The sequence below is a fragment of the Lolium perenne genome, chromosome 3 (assembly GCF_019359855.2).
Source record: "Lolium perenne isolate Kyuss_39 chromosome 3, Kyuss_2.0, whole genome shotgun sequence".
In the NCBI taxonomy this organism is placed as follows: domain Eukaryota; kingdom Viridiplantae; phylum Streptophyta; class Magnoliopsida; order Poales; family Poaceae; genus Lolium; species Lolium perenne.
The window spans coordinates 284,079,300-284,101,372 of NC_067246.2; the positions used below are offsets into that span (position 1 = coordinate 284,079,300).

The 22,073-nt window shown below is 46.3% G+C and overlaps 2 protein-coding genes and 2 long non-coding RNA genes across 5 annotated transcripts in view; 2 read left to right on the forward strand and 2 right to left on the reverse strand.

Annotated features, from left to right (window-relative positions):
* The window catches only part of LOC127344274 (F-box protein ETP1), a 64,634-nt gene that overhangs the window by 30,579 nt on the left and 11,982 nt on the right, over window positions 1–22,073 (forward strand). The gene's annotated exons all lie outside the window — the stretch shown is intronic.
* Window positions 295–7,284, forward strand: LOC127344282 (uncharacterized). Its single transcript, XR_011756092.1, has 8 exons — window positions 295–706; window positions 792–879; window positions 3,307–3,482; window positions 4,121–4,219; window positions 4,636–4,719; window positions 4,810–6,147; window positions 6,257–6,364; window positions 7,013–7,284. It is a non-coding gene; the product is annotated as an uncharacterized lncRNA (long non-coding RNA).
* LOC139838605 (uncharacterized) lies at window positions 15,201–15,921 on the reverse strand. Its single transcript, XR_011756093.1, has 2 exons — window positions 15,812–15,921; window positions 15,201–15,723 (listed from the first exon to the last, which is right to left on the reverse strand). It is a non-coding gene; the product is annotated as an uncharacterized lncRNA (long non-coding RNA).
* LOC127344280 (uncharacterized) lies at window positions 15,931–18,908 on the reverse strand. 2 transcript variants are annotated; one of them, XM_051370518.2, is made up of 4 exons: window positions 18,060–18,905; window positions 17,260–17,343; window positions 16,947–17,099; window positions 15,931–16,137 (listed from the first exon to the last, which is right to left on the reverse strand). In XM_051370518.2, the coding sequence occupies exons 1-4, from the start codon at window positions 18,429–18,431 to the stop codon at window positions 16,048–16,050; spliced, it is 699 nt and encodes a 232-aa protein (XP_051226478.1). In that variant the 5' UTR covers window positions 18,432–18,905; the 3' UTR covers window positions 15,931–16,047. The 2 variants fall into 2 exon arrangements, with proteins under 2 accessions (XP_051226478.1, XP_071684612.1); XM_071828511.1 differs by lacking the exon at window positions 15,931–16,137 and having other exon boundaries at window positions 16,388–17,099; window positions 18,060–18,908.

The window sequence follows — 22,073 nt, forward strand, 5'->3', positions numbered from 1 at the left end:
GGAAAATATATAGACGGTGGCAACGATCCGTACCGCGGGGCGAAGCGGCCTCGCTCGCTCGTCAGAAGTTAGCCTCTTCTTAGAATTTGGATCACAATATAACATAGTGGAATCAACCAACTGACAAGTGAGATACTAGTAGTGGAATGGACCGTCAGCGTGTGCAAGAGATCGATGATGCATTCAAAGCTCGATCTTTTCCAATTCCAATAAGAAAAACAAAGCTTGATGCCACCTCATGAATGCAGGACCCAAAGAAACGAATCGACCGACCTGTCTTTTGATTCCCCTCTTTGCTCCATTCTCATTGACTCTGTTCCACCAAGCGCTACCCACCCAGAGCGACCATGCCGGCGCCGCTCGCCGCCGCTCCCTTGTCCCGTTTAACCCCCATGCTCACGCCTCCCTCCGTGAAGCTCCTGGGTAGCCTGGTCTACAGCTTACCTATCGTCGCCTCACCATTGTATCTCCGACTCCGTGCGCTTCCACCGGTGCTTTGGAAGCCGGCCACGGTGAACGACGTGCCAGATTCTGTATTCGTGCTCATCTACCGCCCACCTCACCTTTCGTCCGAAGGACAACTTCAGCAACGCCTACATCCGCGAACCCTAGCGGCTACGACGACGCAGCGCCCGCTGGCGACGATGTCGATCACCGCCACCATCGGCAACCACGAAGCACGTGTCTAGAGGCATGCGTCTTCAAGGTATCGACCTCTGCCCAATCTGAACCATCTTCCTTCTCCCCCAATTCCATTTCCGTGACTTCAAAATTGATTCTTTTCCGACCAGACCGAAGAGGAGTAGCAGACGATTGGGGTTAAAGATAGCTTCTCGTAGCAGTGTGACAGCCGCTACAACAAGTGGGCAAGTCATCAAGGTAATTCCTGTCCCTAAGCGCTACCCACCCATCCGTACAACAAGTGGGCAAGTCATGAAGGAAGGAATGCAGAACCAGAATTAGCATGTCCGCCATAAGTTCAGTACTATTTGTTTCTGATTTGAGGTGTGCTCCTGTGCTTTCCGGCAGTTATTTTGCACGAAAACTGAAGCAAACTAATGGCTGTGATTAGAGGATCTAATCAACCTGATTTGTTTGGTGAAAGGGTAGTTTCGTAACTGTACACCCCTCAAATCTGGGTCCAAAGTCCAACAAACATCAAGCCCATTAAAACACATGTTCACGTGGTGCTGCCATGGTGCCTCCTTCGTCGGACTCGCCGGACGCTGAAGAGATGGCCGTAGAAAAATCACTACTCGCGGATTAGGGGAGATCGGTTGCGCCTGTATCATGATTCGAACCTAGCTAATTGCAGTTCGGTTGCGCCTGTATCATGATTCGAACCTAGCTAATTGTAGTTGAGATCCTATACTTCAGATCGATTGTGTCCTCACAAACTACGTGAGATAAGTAAAATTTTGAGACCATGGGGTATGTCTGGCGCTTCCGCACTTGGCGTGCTGCAAGCGCGGATCAGAGAGGCAACGAATTGGAGTTCAAGGTTCCGGTGCGAGATGGCGGAGGAAGAACGATGCGACGATGAAGGCCGGCAGCTCGAGGGAAGACGAAGTCAGGTGCTTTCGAGATCGTGCCATCGTGGCCTCGTGGGCTGACTTGGACTTTGGATACGGGCTACATGGCCCCTGGCTGATTATCTTTACTAATCTGCCCCTGATGTTTTAGTACTTGCGAATGCTTAGAACCCCTAATCACAGCCACTCGTTTGCTTTAAGTTTCGTGCAAAATAACTACCGGAAAGCATAGGAGCCCATCCTTTCTGATTTTTTTCCTAGTAGTCTGGATTAGTCCGAGTTCTGAATTCGTCCCCATTTCATGTTTGGACCCTGCTTCTTCTTCTCCTACCTGGTAAGAATTAGTCACAAGGAAGGAATGCAGAACCAGAATTAGCATGTTCGCGAGAAGATCCGTGCAACTTGCTTCTAATTCTTTTTCTATCAGTCTGGGTTAGTCTGGGTTCTGAATTCTGGACTTTGGTAGTATCATTACACGTCTCAAAATGGGTCTTCATGTAAGTGTCTTGCTAGTGAAATCGTGCAAATGTCATCACTCCATGGCTCCATCCATACCTGCTGCCGGCTGCCACCACGACGCAACGCCATCCATCCATACAGTGAGCTCCGCAACGGATGATGGTGCTGGAGGGGAGGACCTGCTGTTCAGCTCGGCTCGGCCACAGGCTTCCTCAAGTAGCACGAGGGACATGAATCTGTGGCGGCGAGGTAGTCTGGCTTTTAGTCTCCAACCATACCTAGTGGTTTGCTATGTATCTATGTATGTTTGCTGCACATGCTCAACATCTGCTTGGTGTCTGCATTTTTATGTATGTTCTTGCCAGTCAGATGGCAATAAAAATAGGTTATAATTTACACACAGTATTGATCTTGTGATTCTTACTGCAAATTAAGCTTGCAATTTCACAAACCGTTCAACTAGAAAACTGCTACAAGGTTGTAATTTTTTGTATTAAGAAGTTGTTCAACTGAAGAACCTGTTTCAGGATTTTACTTTATAAGGTACTGCCGTACATTTACAGTTAGTCAATCTAATTCCCACAATATAGTTAACTGGCAGGTAAAGTACCTTCTCAAAATTTTGTACACCACGCAGAACATTTGGATCGCTGCCTAAGCTGAACAACTTTAGTTTACGAAAAAACAGTACCTTGCCCAATCTTGTACTAGTAGCAGCAAAATCCATCCAAGCTGAAGGGGCAACGTTTCTATACGGGTATGTGCTGAAAGGTTGAGCTGAGCTGGCTGGAATTAAACCATTCGAATACTCCTTTTACTTTTGTTTGCAAAGGACGTACGTACGCACGAATGAACGAGAGACCTGAGTTTGCGCGCTGTGATTGATTACTACTGTATATATTTCCAACTCAAAGGCACATTAAAATAGACCGTTACTATTCTATATACTTCGTTACATTCGTGTTCAAATATTTCTAGACAATCTGGCATTTAAGATTGTGTTTGTCCATCTCTTCTATATAGTTGAATCACTGGAGGAATAATGATGTTATTTTGCATATAGTGATTTTGTAGAGTGAAACATGATTGAAAGAGCTATAATCATCACAATCATTATGATGCTTCCCTGATTGTTTTGCATGGATTTTATGGCTCGTAGTAATCAGATCAGAGTTAGATAAATCTACTTGTTATGCTACATCTTCATCGTGTAGAACTTGAGATTGAGTCCTTTGGTTTTTGTTCTCCCAATTCGGGGTTGTGTGTTGTATGTCTACCAAGACCAATTTTTCATCTTGTGTGTTGTTATTTTCAGGTAAAGAAGAAAATATGAAGAAGGAAAGGCCAGATCTAGGCGGCACACCGACGCCGCTTGTGCGTCGTGGCTCATCCAGATATGTCTCTCTTGACTACGACCGCTAGGTGCTTGGATAAATGCCCCGCAGCTGTGGCTCCCTCACAGCGCAAACTCGACACAGCGGCACACCTTAGGTAAGAACAATTCATTTATCTAATCCATCGCTTTCCGAGTCACGATCCATATGCATGTTTCTTTATCGGCAAGTTGAGATGGTTGACACCATGCATGGTCGTGTCCACAAATGGGGTCCCCTATGTTTGTTGCCTTCCTTTATGCATCTAATGGCAGCATGGTGTTATTGGTGTCATTTTCCATTGATTAATCCATTCTGGATAGCTTCCATGGACCATCTAGTTAATTAATATGGTAGTGGATAGTATGTTGTTACTGTGATGTGACTCGTGCATACGGCAATTTTTTCAAAAACTTTCCGTGTTTTAGGTGAATGTGGTATTTGTAAGATTTTCAAATGCAAGATTGATGTATTTTGGGATCATCCTTGTAACATAAAACTATTGTTATCTGTTGTAAGTCAGAGATGCCGACATTGATTGCAAGTGAATCTGATTTCACTTCCAATTATCCCGATGGTGCTCCTGATGTACTGTGCTTTGTCTAAACCTGTCCTTTTTCGGTGTCCCTTCTCAACAGTGCATTTAGTTAATTATGACCATATCAATGTATGAAGGATTCATACGCATTCTCCCATTCCAAGGTTCTTTCTTTCTTTCTCCTTGGCCAGTGACTGAAGTTGCCTTGCGTTTCACAGACACAGAGGGCGGAGTTGTACCTGCAGAGGTGCCACAAGGTGAGGATGTAGCTGCTCCTTGGGGACCAAGACCTTAGCTGCGGCGCTACGAGATCGCTAGTAAGAAAACCAGACCCTCCCCACCCCCGTTTCTTCTCTCCTGTTCGTATGTAGATCTTTCATCGATTCGTTTAAAGATAGCGGTCGTTGTGGGTTTTTTGGGGATGTTTCGTCCATTTCGGTGAAAGAATCTGACACTTGTGTAGGGGATTTAGGTAGCTAGCATCTATGCTGGGTCTGTTTCTTGTTTTGGCCCAGGTCTTGTATTTGCGGGTTTTATGCGGCTACTCACTGCCGGTTTTGTTTGACTGGTTTTTCAATCTCTGAGCGAACTTTTTATCGCCACTACTGTGAAATGTTTCATCTTTATCTGTGTTCGTTGTGAAATGCTTGAATTGGTGAAACCTTAATGCTTGACTGGTGTTTAGGGATTTATGTTTCCACTTCCTCTTGATATTGTTGCCTTTTGTTTTCAGTGAAACACAAAGATGACAACAGACAACTTGGAAGGTTTCAAAACTTGTGAAGTAGCTTTAGATGCAGAAAACGCCAAACTGGAGGTACTTGCCGGTTTGCATTACTCAGTCCTCACAAGCATGAAGTACAACTTGTCCGTCTCATGTAACTGATCTATTTTTTCTTAACTTTAGTTGTAACTGGAGGAAGCTGAAGATTTTGCCGAGCTTATCGAAAACTGTGGTACATGAGCAACATTGGACGAAATTGGACGTCTTAGACAAGGGAACTGAAGAAAGACTATAAGAACCTGAGGATCTATTGTTGATCGAGCAGCACATCAGCCACAAACATTTATTAACCGTGTTTCTTCTCTCCTTTTCATGTGTTTATCTTTCATTGATCTGGTGAGAAATGTCAGATATCTTGGCTCTTGTTGGGCATGTTTCGTCCATTTGGGCATGTATCTTTTTTGAGGGTCTTCATATGGCCAAGGGTTTTTCTGGAGCTTTATGTGGCCACTGACTGCTAGTTTTGTTTGACTGATGTTTTTTATTCTCAGGACTAACTTTTTTACTGGCACTACTGCAAAATGTTTCATATTTATCTAGGGTCCTGTGAAATCCTTGGATTGGTGTGAACTTCTTAATGCTATTTGTGTGTTTAATCTGTACACTTATATTTGTGGCACCTCTAGAGGTTAAACCAAAAGATTGACCATGTGGCACCTTTATGCAGTCTAACATGGATTGTGAATTGTGCTCCGTGGCACCTTTTTAGAGGTCAAATGACTAGATATTTGTGTTTGCACGTCAAAGTGTGGTATATTATGAATTGCAATGTTGTACGCCCTGATGGCTAAATTCATGTTATGATCTTTAACAATCTTGTTTCATTTTTAATAAAATAAGCAAATTAAGACATTTGACTGTTAGTGATGGCTACTTGTTTGAAAACCTAAAGAGATAGGTTTATCACCTCATCATCCGTTTCATGGTGGGAAGCATTAGAAACTGATGGCTAAATATTGCTATAAATAAAATATAGTGAATAAGGACATTCGGAAATGTTAATTTATTGAAATGTTAATTATTATGCGGTTGTATTTAATAGTTTGTATGATCGCTTGCTTGTTAAGTAAGTACATGGAGAAACTATTATGCGGTTGTCTTTCATGTCTTCAGTGTCCGAACAATGCAAACAATGATAGCTCCACTATTAGGCGCGGATTAAGTACATGCTTAGATAAGGAAAGTATTTACCAGTTCACTTAGGACAAACTAAATGATATACTCCGAAACATTTTTGGCCCACTGAATGTTAATGTATTATTGGGAATCGGGGCAAATTGTAAACTTTACTACCTTACAGTGCTCCATTGTTTCTCCATTTTTATTTTTTTGAGGCATTTTCTTAGTTTTTCTTGTATGGCTAATTTCTGACTATTTCAGGAATTTATTTCTTGTCTTGTTGCATCCAAATGAGGCACAAGAATCCAACATGATGACTCTACTCATGTATATATTTGCAGGGTAAGGCAGGATTGTTGAAAGAATCCAACAAAGGGTGCAATTTTTTATTTACTGATTAGTTGCATCAAAGGTATCTCTGTTTTACTTGTGTAATGTTGATGTAAAACAGATAACATCGCTCTAGCCGTTGGTGCTAATGAAGAGATTCATTTAATGAAAGACCAACAATAAGCTGATATAATCTTGTGCAGTGGCTCGAACACAGATCCACGGAGAGGTATTGTTTTTCTTGTGATCTACTGTGTTATCCCGTGACGTACACTACGGACCATCAGATTAGAGTATTTGCTTGGTTTGTTGTGGACTTGGTTCTTGCCCCTTTATCACATTCCTAGCCCCTTTGTTTGTTACCTAAGGTTCACAGGTCCTTCATGTATCATGGTCAGCTAGCAGTTGTACATCTATTTTATGTACGCACACTATGTACATATATCTATTTACCATGACATGGATGCAAGTATCAGTTTTTCAGTATGCTTGCTGATAGTATCGGTGTTTGAATCATCTTTAGTATCTATTTTCTGGCATACAAAATTCCCGAAGTTAAGAAACCTCAAGCTGGTGATGATATTCTATCTGCTCTGTGATCTGACTGTTAAAATAATAGTATATAGGTCATGCAGAAATTTCTGCATTTGTAACTAGCCATATGAAACTGGCTACACTTTCTCAGTTTCCTTTTTGTTTATGATGCCACCCATGGGTATATTTTGTTTATGATCACAATGTTTTTGCAAATATCATGAACCACAAAGGATTTATATTCCCGGTCTCTTCCTTAAATCTTGTGTGGTAGAATCCTTTGAAACTAGCTGCACTTTCTCAATTACTTTTGCTTGTGACTGTCAACATGGCTGATTTATAGAGTTGATTTGTGGGAAAGAGGTGGGTGATGGATGATGGAGCAAGTTGCCGGAGAGGTGGCGGAGAATTGATAGAGGAACAAGGAACATCTGATTTCGATGTGTGAGCACCGGAGGTGGATGTATATTGCGGTGCACATTCGTAGGAGGATGCCCACGTTCTGGCATTATTTTTGTACTAGGATCTTGGAATTGAGTGTGTAATCCGATTTCAGTGTGTATGGTGGTTTTCATTTCAAATCAATTTCAGCTCAGAATTTTCTTTGATAATTGATTATGCTTAATGATGCCCATGTACGGGCATTACCTTTGCTTGTTGATGTTCTGAATACGTAAGTATGGCCTGGGCCGGTGGGTGTTGCTTTGATTTGGATCCATCTGCTAGCTCCCATGAACCAGCGAGGTCTCGATCATCTCCTGGCATCTTGCTGCTAGCTCGGCCAAACACGGCGTGATACAAAGGCTTGCCGCCGTGGCGCAGACAGCCTTTGTAGACATGAACAAAGAGCCTTCTTCAGTTCTTGCTGATGCTTGCTTACTGTTGAACTCTACCCAGTTTCTGAATGTTGATCCAATAGACGACCTGGGCTAGTTGATGAATGATGACAAGCTAGCTCCTATCGCTCTGGTTAGGATCGAGCTACTTGCTCCCATGCACCAGCTAGGGCTGCTCTATCTTTTAATAAAAAGTTCAATTTACCCTTTCGCAAAAAAAAAGTTCAATTTACCTACTCGGAAGCATCACTTCAAGTTCTTCACGTACTCTATATGTTAACATTTTCTTCCACTAGGATGCAAAACACATCCATCTTACCGCTGGAGGAAGCAGATTACTAGGAGGCAAAAAAAAATCCATTGACAAAGAAAGCGAAGTAGGAATAGGCGCACATTTAATTAGCATTGGGAACAGGCATAGGTGAAACTGCGTTGTTCCTTGAAATACGTAGCGCCTCCCTACAGCTATGCTATTAGGGGCAGTAAATCACCATGTGCCATGTCACCAATCCGTGTGACCACTAATCTAGGCCCTCCATCCTCACGCTCAAGCAAACCAATTTGAAGATGAGAGAACCTAAATGTCATCTCCTTCATGCTTCCCGCTCTTCATCCTTTCTCCACTCACCAAAATTCAGACCTTGCCTTCTCTATAAATAGAAGGCCACCACCAGCAACCGCGTGCGGGAGCGTGTGTGACTTAGACTTTGACTTTTACTTGTCGAGGAGAGGAGAGCGGCGCCATGGCCGGCAAGCTCCAATAGCAACTTCACCGAGTGACATGACCAGCCGCGGTGCCGACCATCATCCGTGATGCGGCACCTCCTCCGGAAGACGACGACCTACTCCACGAGATCCTACTTCGCCTGCCCCCACAGCTGTCCTACCTCCTGCGTGCCTCGCTTGTCGAGGAGAGGAGAGCGAGCGCCATGGCCGGCCCGGCTACCTGATCGAAGATGTGACGGCGAGCAGGCTGAAGTAGACTGTCTTCATCGTGATGAGATCTTTCAGCAGGTAATCCATCCTATGATTCTTTTGTTTCACTTTTGTTCCATGAACCAACCAATCCATCTTCTGTGGATGAATTTCTTAGCAGCGGGAAAGGAGTCTATTTATCTGCCAATCTTTGGTATATTTCTCCCAACGCAATTCAAAAACGAAAATTCCACGAATCCCTGAGGTGGATAAGTCCGACGACTCAAAGCGGTGCGGAATTGAGTTTATAACCAAAAGGTTCGAAGAAGGAAGGCGCAGTATATAACCAACCCACCCATAGCCGGTCTAACTGCTGAGAGATAAAAGTGTTTTTCTTTCCCTAAGAGTCCTCACTGTTTCTCTACTTGTATCTAATATACTGTAGGGTTATATCGGATTATGTACGAAATAAACCAGTACATTAATATAATATGAGATCATTGATTTGTGTACTAGCTGATGTCACATCGTAGAACTAGCATTTACATATAAATAGATTAAATACGCACATACAACAAAATTTTATCGGTGCCATCTTCTTGTACATCATACATTTACACCAATTGTACCATGAGCTGTGTTAAATTTGAAGTAGACAACAGACACACTAAGAACTTATGTTTAAGCATCTGGTGTGTCAAATTGGCAACTTGACTGCAGGCTGAAGGTTATATGATTGGCCACCGGGAAGTAGCATCTGGTGTGTCTACGGAACTACCCCTGTAGTTACGATTGACCATCTTTGTACAACTAAAATACATTATATTTTCAGCATGAGTCACATAACAAGTGAAAATTGACAACAAACAATCTTTAAAGTAGAGTTGAACTGGAGCATCTTATATGTCAAACAGGAACTTTATTGGCACATTTGAGGGAAGAAATATAGTTGTGTTTATTCCGTTAATAATTGTTTCTGTAAGATAGTGGTTATCTGTGGTTATCTTGCTATTAATCACACTGACATATATTTTTCACTACTTCATCTTTTGTTGAAGAGTTTGTCTTGCATATGACTTCATGCCTTAAAATGTACACTTGCCTCTTTATCTCTTGTTCATTCCAATGTGGTTCTGAATTTTCATGTGTTACCTATGTTGTGGTCTTAATAAGCGGTCCACATATTTGTTAGATGCTGAGTCAAGAATCAAGTGAGCTCAAGGGACATAGAATAATATTTGTGTTGATAGCTTTTTTACACTATTTTTGTTGTTAGCGGGACACCACAATATATATGCCTTATTGTACTTGACGTGCTGGTTTTCGTAGGTTCATATTGGACTGTTTTAAGAGATAAACTAGTAATACTATAATAAGAGACCAATTGATTTCTGCTCCTTTCATGCCTTTCTTGTTTGTCAAGTAGCATTTACATTTGAATTATACAGTATCGTTTTTCTACGGTAGTGTCTCTGGAAATCGCTACATTGTGTCTACATATTGCTACATTACTTGTCTTATAGCATGAGCTACCTTCAAGCTTTAAATGATGTTAATTTGATTTGCATCCTTTGTTGGAAATAAATCCATGTCTGAACCTGTACAAGGTAATGAAGACTTGCTCACTTGGTATGCTACTATGCTACTGTGGTATCCTTGTGAAGATTTACTTGATGGATTCTTGTGAGCTTATGGTATGCTACTATGCTTATAATGCTCTGATTAGTGGGGATGCTTACTGGATCATGTGCATATAGTTCATATAGTTCCCTAAAAAGAAAGAATGCTCCCTGGCCAGATGCTTGATGTCTTGGCTCAGCCAATGATGCAAAGGCTGAGGCAAAAACTTGGATAAGAACAGATACTAAAATGTGTGACTTAAATGGAATGCTTATGATGGTATACTAAAATAGAGATATCCACAGTAGGGGATCATGTAAATGAATGCCACTGTGGTATCCTTTGAAGAAAATGGGAAGTTTCTGATGGTTTAAAAGACTAGGTGATGCTAGGTTATTAAGTTGGCTGTCAAGGTTGGTTTTATCTGGTTAACTTGGATAGGCTATGTGTTCTTGCTTACTTATGCATATCCATCTCTACTGGATTGACTAGCTCAGGCTTGGCCTCTCTCTTGCCAGCATCACTTGGTTACTACCAAGTGATGAATAATCCCTTATGGTACCCCAGCATTGTTTTGAACTCAACTGAGTAATGATAAATTTCTATTTCTTGTTGGCTTTGATGAAAATAGAGATATCCACAGTAGGGGATCATGTAAATGAATGCCACTGTGGTATCCTTTGAAGAAAAAGGACTGTTTCTGATGGTTTTAAAAGGCTAGGTGGTGCTAGGTGATTCAGTTGGCTACCAAGACTTGTCTCATCTGGTTAGCTGGGATATGCTATGTGTTGTTGCTTGTTTAGGCATATCTATCACTTACTGGATTTACTGGTTCTTGATTGGCCTCTCTTTTGCCAGCATCACTTGGTCTATATACCAAGTGATGAATAATCCCTTTGGAGCATCTGCTCCATGCATGCTATGTGTGTTTGAGCATCTTGACTTATGTCACCATGGTTGCTGGTTTGTTGGTGTTTTTGTACTTGCCGATGATTAGATGGTTGGTCGATCACTCGTACACTCGGGGGTGGAGCAAGTGAGCGCTTGGTGTGATGACACAAATATCAACTTGTGCATCCTACTTGGCCTCACTTACTCCATCCCTGGATGTTAATATTTGTTTCGACCAACAAAGTATGAGGCATATGATATCTAGTTGAGATACCACTTGGCTCTTTCTTTCATTTTAGTGCCGATGATTAGAATGTTTGGTCACCTATACGCCGCAATATACTTTGTAGACGGGCCCCCCTTTCCCTGGCCGCTGTTCCGTGAACGAGTCCTTGACGAGACAACAATGCCGACCTGCCTCTCCGGCGCAGCACCACTTTTCTTCTCTCGCCGTCCGATGCGTGAACGAGTCCTTAATGCTAAGACGGTGCCAGCCTCCCTAGCATCATGCCGACCTCGCTGTTGCCGCGCCAGGGCCGTGTCTCACGCGCCCTGCACTCTTCGCCTTTTTGCCCGGTGAACGAATAGACTAATCGTTGGAATAAGGAAGCCGATGACGGCCGATCGCAATTTAATCTTGCGACCGGCCGTCATCGGTTTCCTTATTCCAACGATCAGCCTATTGGTTCACCGAGCAAGAAGGCGAACAGTGCAGGCGCTGGACACACGGCTTGAAGCGCGCAACACGGCCCGGCATAATCTTGGGGCCGGCACGGTCTTTGCATCAAGGACTCGTTCATCGGGACGATGAGGGACTGCCGTGGTTATGCGCCGGAGATGCAGATCGGCGTTGTTGTGTCGTCAAGCACCCGTTCACGGAACGCCACGGGAAAGGGGGCCCTTCTGCAAAGTATACGGCGGTGTATACTGCAACTATGGTTTCTGACCATAGTATTTGTGTTGACCAACAATGTATGAGGCACTTATTCCATTTTGTCATTCCATTTGCTTTGAGATTTTCAAAATGCCGATGATTAAAATGTTTGGTCACCGTACACTCGGGGGTGGCGTAAGTGAGCCTGGTAAGATAGCACAAATATCAATCTCTTGTGCATCCTACCTGGCCTCGCTTACACCATCCCTGAATGTTAATATTTGTGTTGACCAACAATGTATGAGGCATTTATTCCATTTCTCTTGTGCATCGGACTTGTTGGTCTCACTTTCTTCCATTTTCATCATAGTAGGAACTGGATGAAGACCCCGATGCAAGCGAGCCTGGTGGGTAGAGATGAGGGAGCAAAGGAGGAACCAGATGAAGACTACTTTGTATCTCGAAATTGTGAATTTTGTATGAATTAAGAGTTGTATACAAAACATTTGACACTTGCCACTATATATGTATCTCGATCGGGCTCTAAGTAATGTGATGATGATGTCTATGTTATATCTGTGTAATGTACATGATATTTATATTATATCTGAATGTTGCTGTATATAACCTGTATATTGCTGTCTATAAGTCATTGTCTATAAACTGCATGTGTATAGCAGACAGCACAAAATCGTGTATAATACAAGCAAATTCTGTGGCGCACTGAAAACCAATTCTATGGCGCACGCTTTTCGGTGGCGCACCTAAGCACAAGTGCGCCACAGAAACCTTAATTCTGTGGCGCATGGGCCGGTGCGCCACAGAAACCTTATTTTTGTGGCGAAGTTTCTGTGGCGCACCTCCCATGCGCCACAGAATCCATTTTTGGTGCGCCACTGATGAGGCTTTTCCTACTAGTGTGAGGAAGGTGGCTCCTGCGCGTTGTTGACGCAGTCGTCGCATTCGGAGTTGTTTGCACCCTGACGCCTTCTTCGCCTCAGTCTGATTGCGTGGGGTTGAGGGGTCTGGGTTTCTCCGAGCCAAAGCCTAACGACGCGTTGTCCGTGGATTCCGCTTTCCTCCTTGAGGGATCGCCGTGGAGCTCCCTGTTCCCCTCAACCTCGGGTCACCTCGTGCGGTGCAGGGGTGGACGATAGCGACATCCTCTCCCGAGGGCGTCATTTTTGGAGATCGTTATTCCCTTTGTGGTTCCCCGGGGATGGGCTTGCACAACATGGCGGTTCACAGTTGGCCGGCGATGCGAGAGTTCCGTGTGGTGGCTTGTGTGGCAACGATGACGTTGAAGAGCGATGGTTTGGTCACGGAAAGACCTTGTTAGTCGGCCCTGCTCCAGCATATCCGAGTTTTTTTCATGTTGGTCTTCCCTTGCTGTGGGCGGTGCCTCCTCTCCGGAACTTAGACCCCTGAACCCCACGCACTCGGGTGAAGTTCTTCTTTCGCGCGGTCTTGCGCATCTCCTCTCTGGAACTCGTCATCGGGGTCAGAGTTGCATGTCCCTTCACGAGGAACCACCTGTTTAGCATAGGTCGTCCTGAGCTTCACAGTGCCGATGGCAATGTCTTATTTGTTGGTCGTTTCTTCGGGGAAGTCCGAGTCGTTGTTGCGAGTTATGACGATGACGCTAGTGGTTGTGTGTGCCCTCGCATCGGCCGTGCTCGACGATGGTCGACGAGGGCGTTTGTACCAGTTTTGACTGGTTTTCTATTAATAAACTGGCCACCTATTCTTCTCTATTAATGAAAATGACAAATCTTGCCTCGTTTAAAAAAAGTAGAAGGATGTCTTCTATTTTACCAAAGGCATTGAAATTATGATGCAGATATCACCATTAGAGGCTAGACTAGGCATGCTATTCCAAGTCTAATGGCTGAGTTTGATGTTTGTTTCCAACCAGCCAGGCATAGCGTAGCCTCAATGCGAATTAGGATTCAATAATCTCATTCGTCTCGTCAGATTTTGTGTGTGTCAGAATTCAGAACAAACCATACATTTTTAAACAAACACAAGAGCACGTTCAAAGAAACTCAGAACAAACCATACTGTACTTGTTCTTGTTCGTTCGACAAAACAAAGGAGAGAGTGACCTTTGCCTCTCGCGGAAAGAGAGAGAGAAACCCCAAATCCCCCCTCCACTCCACTCCCCAATCCAATAGACCGGGGGGCGAAATGAGCCACCGCCGCCGCCGGCCCTCCTCGCCGCCGCAGTCTGGCACATCCGCTGGAAGACGACGACCTCCTACACGAAATCTTGCTCCGCCTCCCGCCGCAGCCGCCCTACCTCCCGCGCGTCCACCGTCTCCAAGCGGCCCGGCGACGCCGCCACCGACCCCAAGTTCCTCCGCCGCTTCTGCGTCCACCACGGGAAGCCTCCCCTCCTCGGCGACTTCTCGTACGAGGTAGGATCATTCTCCTTCAGATCCACCCTCGACCCGCCCTACCGCATCCCTCCCCGCCGCCTCTCCCTGCGGTCGGACGGCAGCGAGGGATGGGCGTGCCTCGACTGCCGCCACGGACGCATACTCTTCGACGACTGTAGGCGGAGACGGCTCATCGTGTGGGACCCCATCACCGACGGCCGCTGCGTCCTAGCCTACCCGCAGCAGTTCCGCGACTCCGGGATTGTGCAAATCCACAGCGGGCGGTGCTCTGCGCCGCCGGCGACCAGGGCCACGTGCATGGCGCCTGCCACTCGAGCCCTTTCAAACTGGTCGGCTGAGCGCTTGCCACCACAATGATGTAGCCAGCATCTTCGGAAGTGTCTACTCTTCCGACACTGGCGTGTGGAGTGATCTCGTCTCAACAACGCTTCCACGGAAGGGCATAAATCTTTTGAGTCACAGCGCACTTGTTGGTAACACCCTTCACTGGCTGATCACCACAGATAGCATACTGGAGTTTGATTTGGTCGCACAGAGGTTAGCTGTGACCAAGAGGCCTCTTGGTGCTCCTCCTCGCCATGACAATGTTCAGATCACCCGGTCAGAGGATGGCGGTGTTGGCTTCGCTGCTTTGTCCGGCTCTTGCTCCGGCTGGGGCTGGGCCTGCGCCAGGGTGAGCGCTTTCTTGATGGAGACGGCGTGGGCCAGCCTGGTGTTGATCATCCAGCAGCCGCTTCCCCAACCAGGAAAAGAGGCGCACCCTCCGTGGGGTCAAGGCCGCGCGCATTGAATGCAGAATCGACAGCCTGGCTCGGTCATGCACGCATTGCTGCATGACGCACTCCTCCGTCTTTTAATCAGCCAGCCTGGCCTCCTCGCGTGCGTGTTCTAAGCAAGCAAGCACCCCCCTATTATGTGGAGGGATCTTTTTTTTTTCCTCACTCTCTCTCTCTCTACTATTTCCTGCAGCTATTCATTCTTTGGCAAGACTAGATCGAAACTCACAAAAACAAACTGCACCCAAGAAATCGCCGCGGAGTCAACAAGAAATCGCAAAAGAAAGATGGATCGGTTACCTTAATTAATTACATGCAGCCGGATCATCCATCCTGTCCAAGACCAAGTGTCTGCATCACACGCCACACTGACTATGCTGAGACAACGTTCGCCTCGCCTGGAGTGGAGAGGCACATGCATTTTCTCTCGCTCGCCTTTTTTCTTTTGCTCCACACTAAATATATACCCGTCCGTTCCTTTTCTCCTTCCTTCCAAAATATTGTATATATTATGTGATCGATCAATTGTGAATGAACAAGATCTGCGTGTCATCTCACGGATTCAAAACCAAACCGAGCCACGAGCGCCCAATGAGGTGCTGCAATGACAGACTCATTCATGCATTTGGTCAGCGCACAAAGCCAAACTGGTAGATTCCGCTGCTCAGCACTAGCCATTTCTTCATGCTTGTTTACCTTCCTTAATTACTACTAGTCGTCTCTCCCTGACTCTCCCTCCCTCCCTAATAAAATCATGAGCCAAATCAAATCAACCAACCGGCCGGGGCACACACAAAGCTGCATAATCAAATGTCAATTGTGAGGAAACACCTTTTTCGATAAGGAGTGAGGAAACACCTGCCTCCCGTGCCACCCGGGCGAGTGGCTCCGGAGGAACCCAAACCCAAAATAGCAAGCGCCGCTCGATCTCTCTCTACCGGCGGCGCCCAACCGTTGAAGGCGGCGAGTGGATGGAGGCGCACCCCGACGGCCCCCCTTCGTGCGGAGGCGAGACATCACCGGTGCCACGAGTGCGGGGAAGCAGTCGGCAGCGTCTTGATGCATTGCTACACGGCCTTCTTCATGCAATACAGACCATATGCCCATGTTTTGAAAAGGAAATCACACATCTCAACCAGCAGCATATTCAAGTGTTCCTGCATACGAAAATAAGTCAGGTGTAGGCATGAACAAAGATGCTCATCTATGAGAGAAGCATTTCCACAAACACCGGGTGTGTAGTTTGTTCTACTCAACAAAACAAAACAAACCAGTGAGTGGATGGGGGCAGAGGTTGCAACATGGAAGCTTAAGAAGAGCATACATGTCTATGAGGCAAATTTGCAAATGGTCTTCTTAGCCACAAATACACGTTGCAACAGCAAAAAAAAAAAAACTGGAGCTACATTTGGCATACATGATTGTAATTCACGGGTGGTGACAATAATCAAATGAGCTTGTTCACTTGAGTTAATGCAATATGTACAATATGACTAATACAAGGATGTTTGAGAACATGATACTCAGAACAAAAGGAAGGACCGAAGCAGCCAAAGGCGAGATGGTGGACCATGTAGATGCAATCCATCAGTTCGCTGCATTATGTCAGGACTCGGAAACATTATACATTGCATTTCTGAAAACACTCGGCTTGATGTGGCACTAAATGATTACATCACAAATAAAAATATGAAGGGCAGAGCTCACAGGGCATTTAGATGAGGAGCAACACGAAGGTCATACCAGCACTAGTGCTCTACGCATATGCAAACTAAAGAAAACAGGTGCAAAATCTGGACAAGGGCTCTCTTCTCTTGTGCAAAGTACACCCAAACGTGCCTCAAGACACAAGATATTCCTAGGCAAATTTCTGAACCAGTGACAGAATTTCACAAGAACATAATGCATACAGATGAGCGTGTGTAGTAACCATACAACATACCAAACCACCAGTGTTGGAGATTACCTTGACGTCGTACTTGATGGTGTTGCTGTCCATCATGTACACCCAGTGGCCACTGCTCAAAGAAGTCCTGGGCATCCATGGTCGAGCAACCGGGCAGATGGTGCCCACCGCTGGACAGATGGTGCCCATCAGGTACCAGGCACGAAAACCTTCCTGCCATTGAAGCCAAATCTAAATCCGTCACTTTGATATCATCTCAGTATGTACAAACATAGGAGGAAATCGATAATTCCAAGATGGAACGGCAGCAAATGATAATTGCAAGATGGAATGGCAGCAATCGGTTCCAGCTTGACCAGAGAAAAAAAATGACCTTTGGGTGCAGACACACCCACAGTCTCCTGAACGTTGGCAACCTCCACCAGAGGGGTGGGCGCCCGGCGGTACTTTTGTCAACCTGGTGTGCACAGAACAAGCAATTATAAACTTAGTGATAGTCTAAATTTTATAAACTTGACAACTTAGCTTCTTAGTGCACAATATCCAATACAAAAAGCTACTCGTGAGGCATGCAGCAAGGACAACAAAATATTCAACATAAACTCATTCTGAAAATGTGCTAAGATAAGATGTAGCCGAGGCTCACTACCACCATGTTAATCATTGAGTTGGTTTCTTACTTGTATACGGAATAAGATCGTGTCATCACAGAATCCCAAACTTTAAACAATTGTAACAGATTCAGAGTAACAGCCCAACCTTACCTATCTGCAGAGTTTGCTCAATTTTAGGGGATCACAAGAAGCTTATTCAGTTACGAAAACACACATGGGAAAAGAAATACTACAACTTTGCTTGTACATCAAAGCATTCCACCAAATCCTTTTTGGACCAATTGTCAGCACAATAACCGTACAACCATATGGTTATACAAGAGCAGATTTGCCTACATTAACTAGCCCATTAAGAGATGATAAGCCTTTAACTGAATTTTGCGTGAAATTGGACACCATTTGGAGATTTGCCTACATATGCTAGTTGGATTAAGTGGTACTTGCGTGTCCACTGTCCTCGCAGCATCCTCTGCTCCCTTTCTCTGAATTTTGAGGAGCAAAGTTGGCCACATGGGCGGAGTAGAGCACAATCTTGAGAATCAGGTGGAAGGGGCTATACCTGAACGATGGCGATGCTGGGAGACTGACAGCCCGAAGGATCATTGCTGACGATTTGGTGCCGCACAAAGTCCTGGACGCCGTCGACTTGTGTCCTGCTCAACCACCGGCGGAAGGAGGCGTTCCTCGACAGGGGAGGAGGGTATGGGGCCTTGGGTTGCGGCGCCCTCGTCGATCTGCTGGCCACCGTCTTGCCTGCACCGCGGGGGACCTTCTCCCGCCGGCCGCGGCCGTCGCCCGCGCTGCTCGTCCACAGCAGCCACCAGGACGACGGGTGCAGCTCCGCCGCTCCCCCTGCCATGGTCTCGCTCGCCCCCTGCCTGCGCTCGCTCGCCACTGGGACGAGCACAACCGTGGCGGCCGGCCGGCGCATATCCACCCACGCGCGCGTCCCGCGTGTGTGAGGTGCTCCCCGGTCGCCATAAGGAGGGAAGCCGAGAAAAGGCACGGGGGTGCGTCACTGCCGGCGGCGGTAGGCACCCACCTCTAGCCGCTCCAAACTACGGCCTTTTCTTGCTCCGGACGGCGGCGGCGGCGGCGAGGACCAGCGGCTCGGGTTTGCGGATGCGCTGGGAATCGGGTGGCAGTGGGGACGAAGATTAGGTGGGTTAGAGCGCCGGTGAGCAGCGACCGGCGGCAATGATCGGGAAGAAATGGGATCGAAGAGAGATTCGGTGGCTGGGACTTGGGAATCGGAGGAGACGGTGAGTTAATTGTCTAGAAATCTGTAGAGATTGGGTGTGGGTGGGGTGGCGATGTGCGTGCGTTAATTATGTGTTCGAGAAGCGAGCTGAGCTAAGTTAATTGTGAGCTAGTTAATTATGTGCAGGATTTACACGGTTCACGCCTATAACTTCGTCTCCCGCCCAATTTCGGGTTCGCTCACTCCGCTTAAAATCAAAATCATTTGGACCCTAAAACTAGGACGGGTTATGTTACGTAAGAAGGAGATATTTTCTAACCGAGATTTTGAGGGGATCCGGTGTTTGTTAGGCCGGCTCTTCCCATCTCCGCACCGCACCGCTGAGCGGATATCAAAAAAGATCCAGAGCCAGGATGAGGAGGGAAGCTCAAATCGAGCTTCGCTGCTCATCCGAGATGAGCTAATCCCGCAATGAAAAGTCGCAGAGGCTCGCACCCCCAAGATCCCCACCCCGCACGTCATCCCCCCCTCACGCGGCCCGCGCGTCTCTCCTCCTCCTCACTCTCTTATCATGCAACCATCGCCGCCACTGGCGCTGTCGTGGCCGCCAGCCTCCTCCTCTCCTGTCGGTCGAGCTGGGACCGCGTCGCCGCCTCCCTCCCGTCATTCTCTCCCGTCGGCGAAGCAGAGCAGGACCAAGGGCCGCCAACCGCCGCCAGGACGAGCTTCTCTGGCTGCGCATGGTGGACATCAGGAAGGCCGACGTCCGCCCACCACTCCTCCGTCCGGCTCCACCAGCCGCTCCTCCTCCGTCCGGTGGAAGCAGCTCTCCCGACGGTGGCTTGTGCGTGCTCGACCGGCGGCCAACTGCTGCACGAGATCAACCAACCAAGGACTTGATTGCTTTTTTATTTTTTTAGTGAAGAACCCGATTGCTTTTCATTGTTCTGCTTAAGGACCTTTGTGTAAAGAACTGGACCAACACGTCTCACCCTATACAACTTTTACCAAACAACATCTGAACTCAGCATCTCTCAACTGATACAGGCTACCAAACAAACAACAAAATCTCAGTTGAGAATATATGAGATCACCATGTATGAGGGGATATAGCTTTTCTGAGTAGCCCCGGACTGTCAAACACACCCTTAGTTTATCGTGGACGTGCATGCATACTTGCCAACTTGTCAAATTTTGTACTTCCATGTTGCTAGGTCAAATGTTACATAAGTAGATATCCAGAGGAGGAAACAATTTCGTCATGCCCGCTCGGGCGAGCGGCGAGGCGAACCCTAGCCACGCTCCCGCAAGCCGCCTCCCTACCCCTCCCCTCCTCGCCGCCGCCAGAAGGCGCCACCGGGCAAAGCCCCGGGGGCGTCGGCGGCGGGGCCTCCTCCCCCTCTTGCTTTACAGTGGTGGCACGGACCGGCGCGGTTGGCAGGGGCGGCGTTTCTGCGCAGCAGGCGATGGCGCTCGACCATGGCGCGAGGTTTTCGTGGCTCGGCGGGGGGGGCGGGGTGGCGGCGCGGGCCGACCTCTTCTGGCGCGCCCCGACGCCGGCGTGTACGTGGCCATGGGTGGTGGCGGCAGGCCCAGATCTAGGCCGGCGGGCCTAGGTCTGGCTGTTTCTAAGCGATCTCGGGCTGGGATGGCCCGAGGTGTCCGGTCTCTGAGCGAAGGGTGTTGCCTTTTGCCCCGAGGGCAGAGGATTGAACTAGTTGAGGCCGTCACCGACGTCGAGGCCGGGATGGCGATGCTCGGGCATCCTATGCTATCGATCTTGGTAGGGACCAAGATGCCCCTCTCTGGTATGCTCGGGGGACGGTGTGTCTCGGTTTCTGTTCCTGTAGGATTGGTGTGGCAACATTGGGTTTTTTGGCCTACAAGGACGCTTGCGTGCTCGATGGTATGTTTGCGAAAGCAAAGCAAGATGTATGCCATTGCCGGCGATTTACGACGACGTCTATGGACGCCGTTCACCTCCTATGGGCCGGTGGCCATTTAGAGTGTTTGTTTTGAAAATAGTGCCCCTTTAGAGTTGGGTACTAAGTTTTCCTCTTTACACCAATATTATACTAGATTTTTTAAATATGTTTTTCTTTATTTTCACAAATATTACACGTTCTTGAATCTTTAAAAAATATTACAATCTTTAAAAAATATTACACCGTCGAGGTGGCCTAACCCTAATAGTTCCTTTCGAGCTAGACAAACCCGACCGGTCTAGATTTCGTTGGCCTCTCTATGCGACTAAGCACACTGTTGGCCACCTTTCGGGTTACTCTACCCCAACAAGTCACCTTTCGGGTTCCTCTACCCGACCAGTCACCTTCAGGGATTACCTAACCCGAGGGTGTAATATTTTTGAAAAAATGAAAAACTTGAAATATTTGTGGAACTAAAGACAAAATAACAACAATAAATGCGATTAGGACCACATCAGAAAGTGGACCCCATGTCGTCTGCCCTTAGCTTTCCTTAGGAAGTGGTTATTCCACGTGACATTGCTCTTTGTTTGTGTTAGGATAGGTAACATGACCATGATGGATAACCTAAAGGATCCCAAGTTCTTACAAGAGTTGGATCATTGGCTTCAAAGTGAGAATTTTGTACTATTTATCCAAAATATTTAAGCGGTGTACGTACATAGTCCCTTTTCTGAGCAAGTGCCACTTCAAAATCGTCATTTCATGTGACTTTCCTCTTTTTTTCTTAAAAGATTCATGGTCTAGGTTTTATGTATTGTTATACTGTCTATGTAAGAGAGACTAGAGTCTCAATCTAGGGGTCTAGGTTAGGGATCTAAGATATGGGTTTAGGTTGAGGGCTTAGGTTTAGTGTTTTCGAAGGATATGCGAGTTCGATGTAGTTCATGGTCTAGGGTTATGGTATATGGTATTTGTCCTAGTATAGGGATTAGGGTCTAGATCTATGGTTTATCTAGGGATTACACCCATTCCCCATCCGTCCTCAAATAAGTAGATATTTAGCCTCAAAATTTTGTCTACAAAAAAGTTTACTTCCCGATGCAACTTAAAAAGCAAGAAAAATTGCCTCTCTGTAATCACACAGAAATTAAGCCTAATAATATTCAGCACATGTTATCCTCATTTTCTACATGTTGTTAGCTCATTGGAGATGAAAGAATTAAAGTGGAGAGAGATGTTGGTTTGCATCTTTTCGATGCAATTTTTAATTCACTACATATTTTTTCATGGAATACCCACATGTTCATTTATTCAAGTACATAGGGTATCTTTTATCACTAACCTTAGGTGTAAACATTAAATTTAAAGTCTAGACCATGAACCATAACCCTAGCTACACCCTATTCGCCCTAAACCAAGACTAGAGCTCTAGATCGAGGGTCTA